The sequence below is a fragment of the Pan paniscus genome, chromosome X, assembly GCF_029289425.2.
Source record: "Pan paniscus chromosome X, NHGRI_mPanPan1-v2.0_pri, whole genome shotgun sequence".
Taxonomy (NCBI): Eukaryota; Metazoa; Chordata; class Mammalia; order Primates; family Hominidae; genus Pan; species Pan paniscus.
The window spans coordinates 112138295-112156268 of record NC_073272.2 but is presented as its reverse complement, the minus strand read 5'-3'; the positions used below and the strand labels follow the sequence as shown (position 1 = coordinate 112156268).

At 37.4% G+C, this 17974-nt stretch overlaps 1 protein-coding gene across 2 annotated transcripts in view; it reads left to right on the top strand.

Annotated features, from left to right (window-relative positions):
* Positions 1-17974, top strand: part of LHFPL1 (LHFPL tetraspan subfamily member 1) — a 56158-nt gene that overhangs the window by 16796 nt on the left and 21388 nt on the right. For both annotated transcript variants that reach the window (XM_003822046.5, XM_034950473.3), the window contains exon 3: positions 2552-2650. In XM_003822046.5, coding sequence (XP_003822094.2) covers positions 2552-2650 — 99 coding nt within the window. The remainder of the gene's footprint in view (positions 1-2551; positions 2651-17974) is intronic.

Sequence of the window (17974 nt, the reverse complement as noted above, 5' to 3'; positions counted from 1 at the left end):
GATAAACTTTTGTAAAGAATATATATTACAGGCTATTTTAGTCACAGGAGTAAGCACTGGGTGCTATGGGAACAGAAAGAAGGAGCGTGTAATTTAGCCTGGGGGTTGGGGATAGCGAGGGAAGACTTCCTGGAGAAGGAAATCCTTGACCTGGGCTCCTCAGTATGGTAAGATCTGAGGGGCAGGGGTCTGAAGAAGATGGAAGGTTCCCTCTACTGTGCCAAGAAAGGCACTTGGCCAGCTCTAGTTTCCGCTTGAGAAGGCAGAGTTCGTGCCAGTCCCAGGGATCTGAATGTGAAGGTTAGAAAATAGAGCTGGTGTTCTTTTATAAACTTGTGTTCTTTTCTTCCTAGTCTGTGTGGGAAAACTCAGTCTTTATTAAATTTTCCCTCAAAGGGTATATACTGGCAGCAGGAAAACGCTTAGGTTTCATTTCTACTTTTGTCCTTAACCCAATGTGCGTACTCTGGACGACCTCTTCATATCCTAGGATTTCAGTTTATCTGTGGAAAAAACAGGGGGTGTTGTTGTATTGCCACTGGATGAATTCCAGGGCCTAGAAAGGTCTTTGAGTGACCAGTTTCACTTCCTGTGATACCACGAGACAGATAAGAATGCTTTCTAATTTTAAGCATTCCACTGAAGAGAATTTCTAACCTTAATTGGTCATTGTTTTAGTTTCTAAAACCATTCTCACTGTCAGTAAATTCTCCCTATTTTCTTATTTAAATCCTTCTTGCTATTTCTTAAGGTCCTTCTCTTCTTCTGCGGCCTCAATGAGTACTGAGAAAAGCTAGTTGCCGTGGGGCAGCCAAGCTTGGAGGCTACTTTGAGATCTTCCTAAAGGATTCATCTGAAGGCAATATGAGTTTCTTAGAGTATATATGGACTCTTCCTCAGTGAGGAAAGAGAAGTGAAGATGAAGCTGGCAGTCCCTAGAGCAGCCCGCTTTTCACTGTCCAGTTGAGCCCCAGAGCTCTGGAACCTATAAATATGCTATTCATTCACCATTGATCAAGCAGCTGCTTTGTGATGGTTCTGTGCTATGTCTTACTTTCTGTGTCCACATTCATGACAAGTGTCCCTCCCATGATCATTAGTGTGGCACCCAAGTATGGCGTGATTGTAATTAGGCTCTTTTGGTTGCAAGTAGCAGAAACTCACTTGAGTTGCCTCAGTGAAAAGGGAATTTATTATAACATAAGGAAAGTAGATTTTGAAAGCCATCAGGAAGGCCTGGCTTCTCTTTTTTCTAGCAGTTTCACTGACGGTATGGAGTTTTTCTCATGGTATGTCTGTTTCATGTCACTATTCCCCTCTATTCTCTCCCTCTACCAATCAGTTTGCTCAGCTTATCCAGAATTGATACTCACTCATAACTTTGAATTGAACGTGGCTTTAGCTTGACACAGACTTGATTCTACCTTCTGGTGTTGTGGGGGTGTTTTCAACTTCTGCATTATCTGTTAACTAGCTCAGCATCTTTATGATTTTTTCCCCTCCATTTTTAAACAGACTAGTCAAGTGCAGTAGTGAGAAGGGGGAAAGAGTAGAACAATAAGTTCAATCCATAACTGACTGTGAACAATCAATTGAGACAACTCACTACCTTCAGACCAGTCATCTTTATGCTTCTCAATTAAAAATTCCAGAAACAAGAAACTAGCCCAGGTCACCTCTTCATGCCAGGCTACAATGTCACCCATCACTGACCAGCCAATGAATTTGTCTTAGTTGTCAGATGCCAATGCTTGATACAATCCTCTGTGGCCAGAGGCAGGGTAAGAGCCGTAGGATATAAAATGTGAAAACGTACGCAGCAAGAAAAAGTTGTGAGCAACATAGTTGCCCTTAGAAGGCAGTGTTGGCAAGCAGACCCAGATTTGTATCTCTGGTTGGAAGAATAAGACTATCACTAAGGTACAACAAAATTTCCCTGTAATGACTAAAAAACCTAAATAAAAGGGCCTTCATCCTTTTATTTAGCATAAGGCATCATGGTGTAAGGCATATGGAAACCAAAGAGGGGAGGACTGCTTGGTATAAAGCTGGAATGATTTATCGGGGGAGGAGTGTGGTTCCCTGCTCATCGGTCCAGCAGCTGACTCCAAGTTACAGGAATCATTACATATTTTCAGCTGGTAGGGACCTGCCTGATGTTTAGAAACAGCTGGATTTTGGGAAAGAGTAGTAACATTTACATTGTTATTCTCTGTATATCAGACCAAGGCAAAAGAGGTTGGAAAAGCCAACCCAGCCTTGTAAGTCATTGACAAAAGTATTTTGGCTGTAAAAAGTATATTGGCCTGTCTCATTTTTCAACATTTTTTAAATTTATGAGTTGTCCCCTCTGCTACCTATTACACTCCACTACCTGTGGCATGGCCAAAAATAAAATCCTGTTGAGTTGGTACTCATAGAAATTTAGGGTAAAGGGGGAAGTGTAAGCTCAGTTGAGGAGGCAGAATTTGAGCTGAACTAATCCAAAGGGAATGTTGGGGTGACAGAAGACGTTATATTTTTTCTGTCTGTGTGTATGCTTTCTTTCTAGGGCTGCTGATATGCTCAGGCTGTGCCTTATACCCTTTAGGATGGAATAGCCCGGAGATAATGCAAACATGTGGGAATGTCTCCAATCAATTTCAGTTAGGTAAGGTGGCCTGGGCAGATGGCAGTGATGGTTCATGGGAAATGTGTTTTCCAAAGTGCTTTACCACTTGGAGGGCACTCTGCTAGTGGTACTTGCCTGAATCTCTCTCACTGTGTTAGCTTATGGGAAGTGGTAGCTTAACTCACAAGAGTTGGCTGTAAATTCCCCTTCTTTAACTATCTCTCCATACAATTTATGCAGTTTTGCCCGGGGACCTATGACCAGTTTAGGGCAACCCTATCTTCAGAGGGATTTAAAATGCTTGGAGACTAACAATCTGCCATCTTCTGAATAAATCCTAGTTCCTACTGGTGTTTCCTTCTAGGCACCATTTTTCAAATGTAAGTCAACAGTATCGTTTGTCAATCTCCACTGAAGATGTAACACGAGGTTATTTAGTTTACCTGAAGCATGAGGAACCTAGATAAATATTCAAAATTGTTTCTAACGGCAAGAGCTGTTAAATATTAGAGTAGGTGACAGAAGTAGCCCTGAACCATTCTCTGGTTGCCAGTTTTCATTGAGAATGTCTCAGGTTCACTATTGTGAGTTGATAATAGATTAGATTCTAATTGGAAGACTTCAGAAATATTCCCCCACCTATCATGATGAAAGAGAGTAGGAGAGGGAATGTCTAGGTTTCCTTGGGTATTCTCAATTGTACAAAAGGATTTGGGAACAACAAGGCCATCCAACCACATATAGCTTGTGCTCCAATACTTCCCTTTCTCTCTGTTGCCTCAGATTGATTTTTGAGTCTTGCTTGACTCATTTTTGAGAAAGTTGTTCCCTGTGCAAACATAACATGAGGGAAGGTGTAACTAGTGTGGACGCTCAAATGTCCAGTGTTCTTCACTCAGGACAAGGCTGACTGGTAAACATAATATTTCTGCCATAGATAAAAGAATGAGTAAATACTTGGGGCAGGTGTTGAAGAAAGGGAAGCAAGCCACTAGTCCTGCTAGCTGGGGTAAAAGCTAAAGATTCAACAAATTTTTCCTAGTTGGTTGTGGGACTGATTCTACTTTTTGAAAATGACAGTTTTGTTGATATATAATTCTCATATTATAAAATGTACCCATTTAATGCATATAATCACCGGGTTTTAGTATAATCACAACATTGTCTAACCATCACCACTATCCAATTCCAGAATTTTTTTTTTTTGAAATGGAGCCTCCCTCTGTCACCCAGGCTGGAGTGCAGTGGTGCGATCTCAGGTCATTACAACCTCTGCCTCCCAGGTTCAAGCGATTCTCCTGACTCAGCCTCTCAAGTGGCTGGGACTACAGGCTCGCGCCACTACGCCGAACTAATTTTTGTATTTTTAGTAGAGACAGGGTGTGGAGGAGGGGTTTCCGCCATGGTTCAAACTGCTGACCTCAGGTGATCCGCCTACCTTTGCCTCCCAAAGTGCTGGGATTACAGGGAGCCACCGCACCCTGCCCCAGAACATTTTCATCAGCCCAAAAAGAAACCTCTTACCCATTAGCAGTCAGTGACTATTTCCCTTTGCTCCCAGCTGCTGGTAACCACTGTCAATATGGATTTACCTATTTTGGATATTTTATGTAAATGGAATCATGTAATATGTGTTTTTTTGTGTGTCTGGCTTTTTCACTGAGCGAGAAGTTTTCAAGATGTATACATGTAGTAGCATGTACCAGTACTTTATTTCTTTTCATGTCTGAATAATATTCCATGGTATAAATGTAACACATTTTATTTATCCATTTATCATTTGATGAATACTTGAATTGTTTCTACTTTTTGGCTATTATTATATAATATTTCTATAAATATTTGTGTACACATTTTTGTGTGGACATATTTTCATTTCTTTTGGGTATATATCTCAAAATTGCTGAGTCAAATATTAACTCTATGTTTAAACCTTTTGAGGAACTGCCAGGCTTTCCAAAATGACTGCATCATTTTACATTCCCACCAACAATGTACAATGGTTTCAATTTTCTCAACATCTCCCTCAATACTTATTTTCCACTTTTTGTTATAGCTGTCCTAGTGGGAGTAAAGTGCTATCTTATTGTGGTTTTGATTTGCATTTCCCTGATGACTGATGATTTCGAACATCTTTTTGTGTACTTATTGGCTGTTTTTACATCTCCTTTGGAGAAATGTGCATTGAAATCATTTGCTTGGGTTTTTTTTTCTTTTTTTTTTTTTCTTTTTTTTTTTGAGATGGAGTAACACTTTGTTACTCAGGCTGGAGTGCAGTGGTGCGATCTCTGCTCACTGCAACCTCCGCCTCCCAGGTTCAAGTGATTCTCCTGCCTCAGCCTCCTGAGTAGCTGGGATTACAGGCACCCACCACCACACCCTGCTAATTTTTGTATTTTTTAGGAGAGATGGGGTTTCACTATGTTGGCCAGGCATTCTTGAACTCCTGACCTCAAGTGATCTGCCTGCCTCGGCTTCCAAAGGACTGGGATTACAGGTGTGAGCCACTGCAACCAGCCATCCTTTGCTTATTTTTAATTGGCTTATTTGCTGTTGTTGTCGTCGTTGTTGTTGAGCTGTAAGATTGTTTTATGTGTTCTGGATACAAGACCCTTTTTGGATATATGATTTTTAAATATTTTCTCCCATTCTGTAGGTTGTCTTTTCACTTTCTTGATGACATTCTTTGAAGTAGAAAAGTAATTTTGATCAAATCTAATTTATCTATTTTCCTTTTTCTTTTCTTTTTTTTGCTTCTGTTTTAGGTGTCATATTTAAGAATACATTGATAAATCCAACATCATAAAGATTTACCCCTAGGTTTTCCTCTAAGAGTTTTCTAATTTTAGCTCTTATAGTTAGGCCTTTGTTCTGTTTTGAGTTAATTTTGAAAGTGGTATGAGATATAGGTCCATATTCATTCTTTTGGATGTGAATATCCAGTTGTTGTAGCACCATTTCTTGAAAAGTCTATTATTTCCCCTCATTGAATGGTCTTGGTATCCTTGTTGAAAAGTCAATTGTCCATAAATGTAAGGGTTTATATCTGGATTCTTCGTTCTATCCCATTGATATATATGTGTATTCCTATGCCAGTACCACACTGTATTGATTATCATAGATTTGTAGCAAGTTCTGAAATCGGAAGTATGAGTTTTCCTTCTCTTTTAATACTGCTTTGGCTATTCTGATTCCTTTGCATTTCCATCGGAATTTTAGATTTAGCTTGTCAATTTCTACACAAAATCAAGCTGATATTTTGATAGGAATTGTATTGAATCTGTAGATTAGTTTGGGGAGTATTGCTACCTTAATAATATGAAGTTTTCCAATCCATGAACCTGAGATGACTTTCTATTTAGTTAGGTCACTTTGAATTCCTTTGAATGATGTTTTGTCATTTTCAGTGTAGAACATTTTCACTTATTTGGATAAATTTGTTCATAAGTATTTTATTGTTATTTTTTAATAAGTAAAGCAGGCCTATTAACACAGAATTGTTTTATGCTTTTATTTTATTTTAAGATTCCTTATTGTTATTATACAGAAATACAGATGGTCCCCCAACATACTATGGTTTGACTTATGATTTTTCAACTTTGCAATGGTGCAAAAATGATACACATTTAGTAGAAATTGTACTTCTAATTTTGAATTTTGACCTCTTTTTAGGTTAGAGATTTGTAGTATGATACACTTTTGAGATGCTGGGCCACAGTAGTGAGCCACAGCTCTCAGTCAGGCACCAACAACCCATACTCTACAGCATACTGTGTTGCCCAGTGGTTTTGCTGAACTGTAACATTATAAGTGTTCTGAGCACCTTTAGGGTAGGCTAGGTGAAGCTATTCCATTCAGTGGATTAGGCATATTAAATACATTTTTGACTTGCAATATTTTTAAGTTACAATGAGTTTGTTGGGATGTAACCCCACTGTAAATTGAGGAGTATATGTACAAATGATTTTTGCATGTTGGCCTTGTATCCTGCAACCTTGCTGAACTCCTTTATTAATTCTAATAACTTTTAAGTGTATTCCTTAAAATTTTCTAGATACAACAATCATGTTATCTGAGAATAGAGACAATTTTACTTCTTCCTTTCCAATCTGGATGTCTTTTGCTTGTTTTCCTTGCCTAATTGCCCTTGCAAGAACCTCCAGGACAATGTTGAATAGAACTTGTGAGAATGGAGATCCTTATCACTGGTGTTAGTGGTAAAATATCCAGTTTTTCATCATTAAGCATTGATGTTAGCTATGTTTTTTTTAATAGATGGAGGACCTTTATTAGGTTGAAGAAGTTCCCTTCTATTCCTAGTTTGCTGATTGTGTTCACAATGAAAGGGTGTTGGAGTTAATCAGATGCCTTTTCTTCATTTACTGAGATAATCATGTAATTTTTTGTCTTTTATCCTTTCAATATGATGCATTTCATTGATTGATTTTCATATGTTAAACCAACCTTGCATTTCTTGGATAAATCACAGTTGGTCATGGTGTATAATTCATTCTATACCTTGCTGGATTTAGTTTTCTATGATTTTGTTAAGGGCTTTTGCATCTATATTTATTAGGGATATTGACCTGTATATTTCTTTTCTTGTGATGTGTTTATTGACTTTTGGTATTAAGGTAATATTGGCTTTACAGAATGAGTTCCTATGATTCTACTTTGATTAAGGTAAAATGCCAAAGTAAAAAGTTGGATATGTGATTTGCATGGAGATTACCAACTTTGTTTTTTGCCCTAATCACCACCTAAGGACCTAGTTCATAAATGAGTAGTTCTGGGCTGAGTGCAGTGGCTCATGCTTGTAATCCCAGCACTTTTGGAATCTGAGGTGGATGGATCACTTGAGCCCAGGAGTTAAAGACCAGCCTGGGAAACATGGTGAAACCCTCTCTTTACGAAAAATAAAAATAATTAGCTGGGCATGGTGATGTTCACCTATAGTCCCAGCTACTTGGGAAGGGAGATACACAGAGCCAAAAAAGAAAAGACATGGTCCCTACCAGAGGAATAAGCTTTTTACCCTGACATGGTTCAGAGAGATGAAGAAGGTAGGGAGGAGAATAGAGGCGGGCATTATCAATCCGTCAGAGTAAGTAAAAAGGATTTACCACTCTGCTACTCTGATAGGCTTTCTGCAGCCTCCTATATGAAGAGATCACATTCATGTCTTCAAGCTATCTTTTCTTAGGTTTTCATTCAAATTATCCTAAACCATCCACACTATTTTTTAGTCCTAATTTGAATGATCAAAGATACAACTTATATTAAGGCACTGATCTTGATGTCTGCATTGGATTAAAGATAGCCACAAATTTCTTGATACTTTTCCCGTAGAGAAGCTGGGTCTGTCTCCAATTCCTATTCCCCAAATCTTCACTGGTGTATAGCTGCTTTAAGTTAATCTAATTACATCTAATTGGATCATTAGACTTAATACTCTAATTAGCTTCATTATAGAAGATAAATAGAGTATGACAGAAGTGACATCAAGCTTATTCTAGGCCTATGGTCTAAAGAACTTGCAGTTTCCTTCTTGGTTTCTTGGAGCTCTGAGTCATCATATAAAAAGTTTGACTATCTTGGAGAGACCACATGGGATTTCCAAGAGTTACTTAAAGACAGAAAAGTTCAGCTAGTACAGCCATTCCTGCCAAGGCACTAGACATGTGAGTGAAGTTGTTCTGAACCCTCCATACCGGTTAACTGAATATCACTGAATGACATCAGTTAATGCCATTTAAAGTAGAAGAATTGCCCACCTGAGCTCTGAACAATTGTGAAACCATGAGATATAATAAAATGGTTGTTTTAAGCTGCTGTGCTCTGAGGTAGTCTGTCATACAACAATGGATAACCAGAAAAATGCCAAACCATAAGTATATTTCAGATCGTTATTTTAAATAAAAATAATTCATGTATGTGACAAAATAAAACAATACATATATAAAGGTTTAAAACTTAAAATCAGTCTTTTTTTCTGACCTCAATACCATTCCCCAAAATGACCATTAAGTTCCTTTTATATTCTCCAGAATTTTTAATAAATATAAATAATAAATATAAATATAAATATAATTTTAAATAAATATAAAATATTTTTTCCAATATTTGTTCCAATATCCAATGGGATCATATTATCTAGCTCTCTATCTAGCTACACTGTTCTGCACCTTGCGTTTTTCACTTATTCCTATCTCTTGAAAAGCTATCAATGTTTATAGATCTTCCTTCTATATTTTAGGTATGCCATATTTTTCCATTGCAGGGATAACATAATAACATGCTCTGTGAGGGCACAGATTTTTGTCTGTGTTGTTTATTGCTATCTCCCCAGTGCCTGCTTAAAGAGTACCAAATAGTACTGAATATTTGTTGAATGATTGAATCATATGATCATTAACCACTTCTTTATGCACATTTAGGTTGCTTCCAGTTTTTGGCTTTTCCAAAACATATTTCAGGGAACAACTTTATGTATATGTCTTAGCATACTAGTTTATCTGTAGGACAAATTCCTAGGAGTGGATTGATTGGGTTAATGGTTATTTTAAATTTTCAGAAGTCATTGATGAATTAAATGCTCTCCAAAGAGACTACTAAATTATTCTCCAACCCACAATGTGAGTTTGCCTGATGTCCCATAGCCTCCTCAGTTTTGTGGATTGTCAACATTTCAGTTTCTTCCACTCTGGTATCTTCTTTTAATCTGCATTTCAATAATTATGAAAAGGATTAAATAACATTTCATTTTTATTGCTCATTTTAAATAATATATTCAACTCTAGCAACTTTAAAAGGTAACAGTGTCTAATTTACAATTACAATTCTTTAAAAATTCTTAACTTTTATCCATTTATTTTAAGTCTACTTTGATTTCAGACCCTGATGAGAATGTTCCTGAGATTTGCCTTGGTCTATTTTAACTTGGAGTCAAAGCCCTTTCTAGCAGCTCATCTCCAACTTCCAGGCAGGCTTGCCATCGAAGGACCTCATGCTGCTTCTCTTGGAGAGAACAGTTTTCAGCATATGCCATCTTCCTTCAGCAAGGAAAAGGAATAGAAAGGGAGGGAGCAGAGAATAGGAGACCCACTTTATCCTTTCCATTCACTTGTTCCTAACTCTTTCTTTTTTCTGTGCATGGGATTGAGGAGAATAAAAATGATGTTAACGATAATTAATATGTTTTTGAGCATTTACTATATCCCATACATTATTTTACTTAAACCTTGATGACAGTTAGAGAGGGAATAACTGAAGGAGCAAAATTCTTGAGAAGGTGGTTATTAAGTTACCCCAGGGCACAGAGCTTGTAATTGGCAGAACCAGGATTTAAACCCAGGCCTGGGAGTCTCCATTGCCCTAGCTTTCAACCATTACTTAGGTGCTGTGATCATTACGTAATAATAATTGCTATCATTTATTGAATGCTTGCATAGGCTTCATATTAATTACATTTTAGAATTATTATGCAATACTTCAAATATTTTTAAAGATATGAAGTAATACCATGAACATCCATGTACCTATTACCGATTAAGTAGCTACTTAAAGTTATGTAGCTTGCCTAAGTTCACTCACTCAGCTGGTAGAGTGGCAGAGGTGGGATTTGAATTCCAGGTTAGAAAATAAAACCTTACCAATATGTTTGAATCTTTCTATATCCTGCCCCAATTACATCTCTGTGCCTCCAGAAGTAACTACAATCCTGAATTTGGAGGTCTTAAAAATGTTGTATACACTTATTATGGTGATTGTGCTATGAACATTAAATTCATTACCATATTGGTTTCTTAAAACTATTCTGTCAGGTTGATTTCATCTACTGACATTATCCTGAGAGGAAGAATAAGACTCTCATATCCCTCAACTGATAGCACAAAGCCCTTGGTGCCAGTTTTAATGAGGCAGCTCCCTCCTTTATGATGCTTGGCATATTTAGCTATGTGTGGCATATTTTATACAGAATCATAGAATGTCCAAACAAAATAGATCTTAGCTATCATTTGGGTTTGGCTGGTTCTTTATTATCGTTTATCTTCAATGTCACCACCTCAAAGTCCCCCATCATCATACTTTTCTATCACACATCTTTTTGGTGTCTTTTGTAGCACTAATCACAATATATAATTATTAGATTTGCTTATTTGATTACCTGTGTTCCTTATTAGAATGTAAGCTTCATGTTGGCCCAGACCTTGTGTGTCCTTTTTCACATTCAACAGAGGCTTATTGAGCAAATAAATCTAATCCAACCTCCTCAAGGTAAAGACAAGAAACCTGAGGCCTGGAAAAGGACTTGCCAAGATCACACACCGTAGGCTTTCTGACTCGCAGGCAGGCACTGTGCTAGGAGGGAAGGAACTTCGGTGGTTATAAAAATGGTAGATGTTCTGATGGTGTCTAATTAGTGTTGATAAATGATATGGAGGAAGAGACAGGGTTTGGTGAGAGAATTCTAGAGGGGCATCTGACTTAAATTAGAGGATTATTAGGGAAGGCCTCTCTAAGAAGGTAAGATTTAAGAAGAAACCTGAAGGGTGGGTAGGCTTAACCAAGTGAACTACATGAAGAAGAGAGTTCCACACAAAGAAGTAGAATGCTATAAAGGCTCTAATGTGCGAAAGCACATGTTGTATTTGGATACTACTCTAAGGCCAGTTTTGCTGAATCAGAAGAGTGAGTAATGGGAAGAGTAATAGATGATCTCAGAGACGTAGGCATTAGTCAGAATATAAGGACTTTGTATTTTATCCTAACTGCAATGAGAAACCATTGCAGGGTTTGAGGAAGAAAAGAGATAAGATATGATTTCTATTCTAGGAAGTTTCCTCTGGCAGTGTTGTAGAGAATGGCTATGGGGATGGTGATGAGAGTGGAAGCAGGAGGCCAGTCAGGAGGCTGAGCCATAGTCTAGGCAAAGACATGAGGGTAGCAAAGGTGACAGTGGAGCTGGGGAAAGTAGGCTGTTTCAAAATATATTTTAAAGTGTAATCAATTGTACAGGTGATAGATTTGATATGGGTATGGAAGAGATGTCCAAAAATGGGGAAGACTAGAGGAGAAGCAACTGTGGCTGGGATTGAGAAAAGAGAAGGAAACTCAGTTTTAGATAGGTTTTGGAGATACCTGTGTGAGAAATCCAAGTGGAGATGTCAAGCAAGCAGTCTGGAGCTCAGTGAGGTCTCTGACCTTGAGTTTAGAAATTGGGAGTTCTTAGTACATAGATGATGTTTAAAGTAATGGGAAAGAGGATTGTAATACTAACAGTGGTTATCACCTACTGACTATGACCTATGTGCCAGGCAATGTTCCAAGTGTTTTATATGTATCATCTCATTTAATTTTCACAGCAACCAAGTGAAATAGGTGCTGTCATTATCTTCATCTTATCATGAGGATGAGAAGTTTACAGAAAGGTAAACAGACTTATCCAAGATGAATTTAGCTAGGGAGAAAGAGTTGAGTGAGAAGAGAAGAGAGCCCAGTCTAAGTAATGGGAAATTCTTCATGTATAAAGATTGGGCAATCATAGCGAACTCCTATATGGCACTCACTATACATACAAGAGCTCATTACATCTTTGCCACAATCTATAAAGAAGATATTATTAGCCTCATTTACAGAAAGGGAAATTGAGGTTAAGAGAGATTAAGTAACTTGCCTAAGGTCATTCAGCTGTGGAGTGGCAGATAGAAGTCTGATCTAAGCAACACCATCTAACAGAAGTTTTTGCAATGATGGAAATGTTCTGTGTGTTGCTGTCTCATGTGTTCCTAGTCACATGTTGTTGAACAATTAAAATATGGCTAATGGGACTGAGGAACTGAATTGTTACTTTTAATTTTATTAAATAAATATCTAATTTTATTAATTAATCTGATGTAACTTTATTAAGTGTAATAGGCACAATGCGACTAGTGGCTACCATATTGGACAGCACGACTTGAGAGAGTCTGTGCTGTTAGTTGCTTCTCTGTACAGAAACTTACTAAGGAGACTCAGAGGGGTAGCCAGAGAAACATAAAAAAGAAAATCAGGAATGTGGGGGTCACAGCAGCCAAGAGAAAAATGTATGTCAAAAAAGAATGTGTAACCAACTATGTTTAATGCTGCTGCATTAAACTCGATGAGGACAGAGAAGTGACCATTGCAGTCAGTCAGACAAAGGTGACCTAGAAGAGAAGTTTTGGAGTTACAGATACTGGTAGTATTGTGAGATGAGGAAAATGAAGGCAATGTGTGTAGATAGTTCTTTCAAGCAATTTTGCTAAGAAGGAGAGCAGAGAAAGTGAGCAGCAGCTGGAGGAGAATGCGAGATGAAGAAAGGCCTTTTCTAAGATGACCAAATGCTTGGATGCTGATGGGAATGATCCTGTAGTGGAGAGAGAATGATGCAAAAAAGCAAAGTCTCTGAGAAACTGAGGGTGCAATGAGGAGGAATTTTTTTTCTACTGTATTATAAAGAAATCTAAGTAAGAACCCTGAACAGATATTTCAAGTGATTTCTTAATACACTAATTGCAACTTTGATGAGATTTTCAAAATCCTCTTAAATCCACACACCACTAGAAAATTCTTTCATACCCAATGGCATATAGACAGGGGACACCCAAATAGGTCCCACTGAAAACTTAGAGAAGCTATATACTTCTTTTTTTTTTTTCACAAAAAACTAGATGTTTATTTGTTCCACACATGAAAAAAGGGATGTGAGAAGTCACGTCCAGCAACATAAAAGGCCACCCTGATTACTCTGCACAATGAGAATAAAAGGATTCATGAATATACATATTATGACAAAATTTCAGAACATTAAACAGAACACCTTAAAAACTTGTAGAGAAGAAAAAAGTTATAAAAGACAAAATACATATAAATAACAAAATCATTCTGGCATAATATATTTTATCAAAGCCAATGGATGCTAGATGAAAAAGGTACAATGCTTTTAAAATTTTATACCCAGAAAAACTGTCATTCAAGTAAAATAAAATAATGAAGATTTTCAACATGGAAGCCCACATAACATTTATCTCTCGTGTATTTTTCATAGGGGAATATTGGAAGATATATTACAGTCAAAGGAGAGAATAAATCCCAAAAGAGGAAGGCAAGTAATCCAGGAAACCATAAAGTCTGCAAATCTTTGAAGAATAGCATGAATGAAGCCTCTGTAACACATTAGAAGGCAATTGTTCACAATTGGAGGAGGCTTATGGCCTTCAGTGAAAAGGTTGCTAAGGAAAAGGGAGTCTTGAAGAAGGAGAAATTCTAACTGAAAGGTTAGGATAATTTGTGAATAGGAAAATGTCAGATGACAGATAAAAAGAAGATTAGAAATGCCCAGGTAAACAAACATGCAATAAAAATATATAAGAAAGTCCTGGTCCAAATATAAAGCAAATGAAAAATAAGTATGCTTTTAGAGATATACCTAATGTTAAATGATGAGTTAATGGGTGCAGCACACCAACATGGCACATGTATACATATGTAACCTGCACGTTGTGCACATGTACCCTAAAACTTAAAGTATAATAAAAAAAGAAGTATGCTTTAAAACAATTGGGAGCTAAAGTAAGAATACATTTTAATTTTAAATATGGGTTCATTTATATTAAATTAGCTTAAGAAAATAACACTGTACATGCAAGAAGTGAGAAGTATCTTAGTAGAGAACTTGGTCCCTTGTTGAACAATATTTACTACTTCCTATTATTGAAAGCACTATTTGTTGGTAATAGAGTCAATCTATTGTCAAGGTATGGGAGACTAGGTTGTGATTGCAAGATAAAAATAATATGTTTCAACTTATACCTTCTATACCTAACACAGAGTCCATAATAAATGTCCTCATTAATATTTGGAGAATAAATAAATACATACATTTCTTTTTTAATGTTGAAATTTTTATTTTACAGATGAAAAAGGTGGAAGATAAAATAATTTAAGAAGTCCTATTTTGTCTAGCATAGGGGAAAAGAGAACATAGCTTTGTGAGTTTGTTTTTTTTAATACTTTAAGTTCTAGTCTATTAAGGTAGAAGTCAAAATATTCCTATGTTAAAGCTTTAGTTTAATTAAAATAAAATGATCAGCAAACAGATTTTTTTAGCTGATTCTTATACTGTTATTTTCCTTTACTCTTTAGTTCTGAGGAAGAGGACATAAAAATCTTGAATTTCACTCCTGTTGCTCAGTGACAATGTTCAAGAGAAATGTGGCATTTTAACCATCATTTTGGTAAACTTGGTTATTTTTGTATGGCCATCTGTCCCTAAACCACATTATTAAGGATATTCTTTTTTAACAATTATACTTTAAGTTTTGGGATACATGTGCAGAACGTGCAGGTTTGTTACATAGGTATACACGTGCCATGGTGGTTTGCCGCACCCATCAACCATTCATCTACATTAGGTATTTCTCCTAATGCTATCCCTCCCCTAGCCCCCCACCCCCCAACAGGCCCCGGTGTGTGATGTTTCCCTCACTGTGTCCATGTGTTCTCATTGTTCAACTAGCACTTATGAGTGAGATCATACAGTGTTTGGTTTTCTGTTCCTCTGTTAATTGGCTGAAAATGATGGTTTCCAGCTTCACCCATGTCCCTGCAAAGGACATGAACTCATCCTTTTTTATGGATGCATAGTATTCCATGGTGTATATGTGCCACATTTTCTTTATCCACTCTATCACTGGTGGGCATTTGGGTTGGCTCCAAGTCTTTGCTATTGTGAATAATGCTGCAATAAACATAGGTGTGCATGTGTCTTTATAGTAGAATGATTTATAATCCTTTGGGTATATACCCAGTAATGGGATTGCTGGGTCAAATGGTATTTCTGTTTCTAGATTCTTGAGGAATTGCCAAACTGTCTTCCACAATGGTTGAACTAATTTACACTCCCACCAACAGTGTAAAAGTGTTCCTATTTCTCCACATCCTCTCCAGCATCTGTTTATTCCCTGACTTTTTAATGATCACCATCCTAACTGGCGTGAGATGGTATCTCATTGTGGTTTTGATTTGCATTTCTCTAATGACCAGTGATGATGAGCTTTTTTTCATATGTTTGTTTGCCGCATAAATGTCCTCTTTTGAGAAGTGTCTGTTCATATCCTTTGCCCACTTTTTGATGGAGTTGTTTTTTTCTTGTAAATTTGTTTAAGTTCCTTGTAGATTCTGGATATTAGCCCTTTGTCAGATGGATAGATTGCAAAAATTTTCTCCCATTCTGTAGGTTGCCTGTTCACTCTGATGATAGTTTCTTTTGCTGTACAGAAGCTCTTTAGTTTAATTAGATCCCATTTGTCAATTTTGGCTTTTGTTGCCATTGCTTTTGATATTTTAGTCATGAAGTCCTTGCCCATGCCTATGTCCTGAATGGTATTGCCTAGGTTTTCTTCTAGGGTTTTTATGGTTCCAGGTCTCTAATGAGACATAGCTGCTTTTAAGTAAGCTTATAAAACTGTCGTATTATAAATAGCACTTAATTCTAGGGTAATGTCTGTATTGTCCATCAATGGATCACATTCGCAACATGTTCTCATGAACACAATATAATAAGACCCTAAAAAACTCAACCATGGCTGACGGTAATATGCCATTTTTATGATGAGGAAAACCTGAGATGGAGAGCTAAAGTGACTTGTGTAAGGTCACACAGCAAATTAAAGGCAGAATAATGAATGGAGCCTATCTTCTAACTCACTGCCTGTGTGCTACAATGACTTTTTTCCTCTCCATTGGTGAGGGTATGTCTTGAGTCATTTGAGAATTTTTTTTTCTTTAGGATACACTTCAGCTCTATTGTTTTCAGAAACAAATGTCTGAAACATCATGGAAAGTACCTAGTGATGCATCCTGTCTCCCCACCTCAACCCCTATCCCCACCCCCAGTCCCCCATCAATCTTTTAGTATAATCAGATTAAACATAAATCAGGAAGTGGCTGGACCTGATGGGATTCTGAAAGAGATCCCCATTGGAATGAATATATATGGGAAATTCTTAAATGCCTCTAGATTTGACTTGCGCTAATAAAGGAACCTAAATGGTCCTGCTAAAGTCAATCAAATAAGAAAGATCTACAAAAATTTTTGTGTTCCACATGTTCTAAGATTATATACAGTTTATCTAGGGCCTCTCTCTGGTCTTCTGGGGTATGTGTTTGGGGGATAGGGAGGATGAAAGATTGGAGGAGGTTTGGGGAAGATACAGCCTTGAAAACAAAACCGTACAATTGCAAAAAGAATCTACCAGCCCCCGCACCCACCCCACCCCCCGCAAACCAGGAAAGTTTGACCTCCTTCCTTCCATTGCCTCTTTTGTTTCCAGGTTCTTCTCTTGTGTCTTCCAGTCCTTCTTCCAGGTCCCTTGCTGTCCCGGGACTCCCTTGGTGTCCACCCTACCCTCCTGGAAAATTATGTACCTGACCCTGTCCCACCAGAGTCTTCAGTTGAACAGTTTAGGAAATTGACTCCTTTACTTCTTTTCTTCACTTAAAGAAGAAACTAACAGCCAAATATTTAAAACAGAAAATGAACAAACATTAACCGGGAACCTGCACTGAAACTTAAACTGAGAGGGACCTTGAGATCAGTCAGTGGGGCAAATAAGGGCAGGTGACTTTCTGAAGGCCCCACAACTAGTGACCTAGGACTAGTTTCCTTACTCCCACGTATACGGTAGATGCTGCTTAATGGCAACCCAGTATCTGTTTCTTGAATGAATCACCCATTCAACAAGAGGGAGAAAACAGGTAAAGGCTCCTTGCAACAGCCCTGTCAAGTGCAATGCTTTTCATATACCTTAATTTTATTAAATAAATGAAAAATTCAAGCTGAGAAAAATGCTTTGCTGGTTGTTAATTGAACTCCAGCCATCAAATGAAGATTTTATGGACTTGATGCCACACAGATGAATTCTTGAGAAGTCCAATTCTAAATTGATGCTATTCTTCATCAAGCCTCTAATTGAAAGAGAGGGTTGGGCATAGATTGCCTAGTTGTAAGACTGGGCTTTTGCATAGCTACATTCTTAGCTCTGTGACCTTGGGCAAATTATTCAGCATTTGTGAGTTTGTTACTACCTCATGGATTGTGAGGATTAGATGAGATAATGCATGCAATACACACAGTATAGTATTTGGTACATAGTAACCAGTCAATAGTTGATATCTGATATCATCATCATCATCATCATCATCATCCTGATACCAGTTGTTAAAATAAAAATGTTCCCAGTACTTTAGTTTTCAGAAAAAGGACCTATTACAGCAAGGAGCCAGTATATGCAGCATGAAGGCTAAATGCACAGGTTAATAGTAGAATGACCTGGGTTCAAA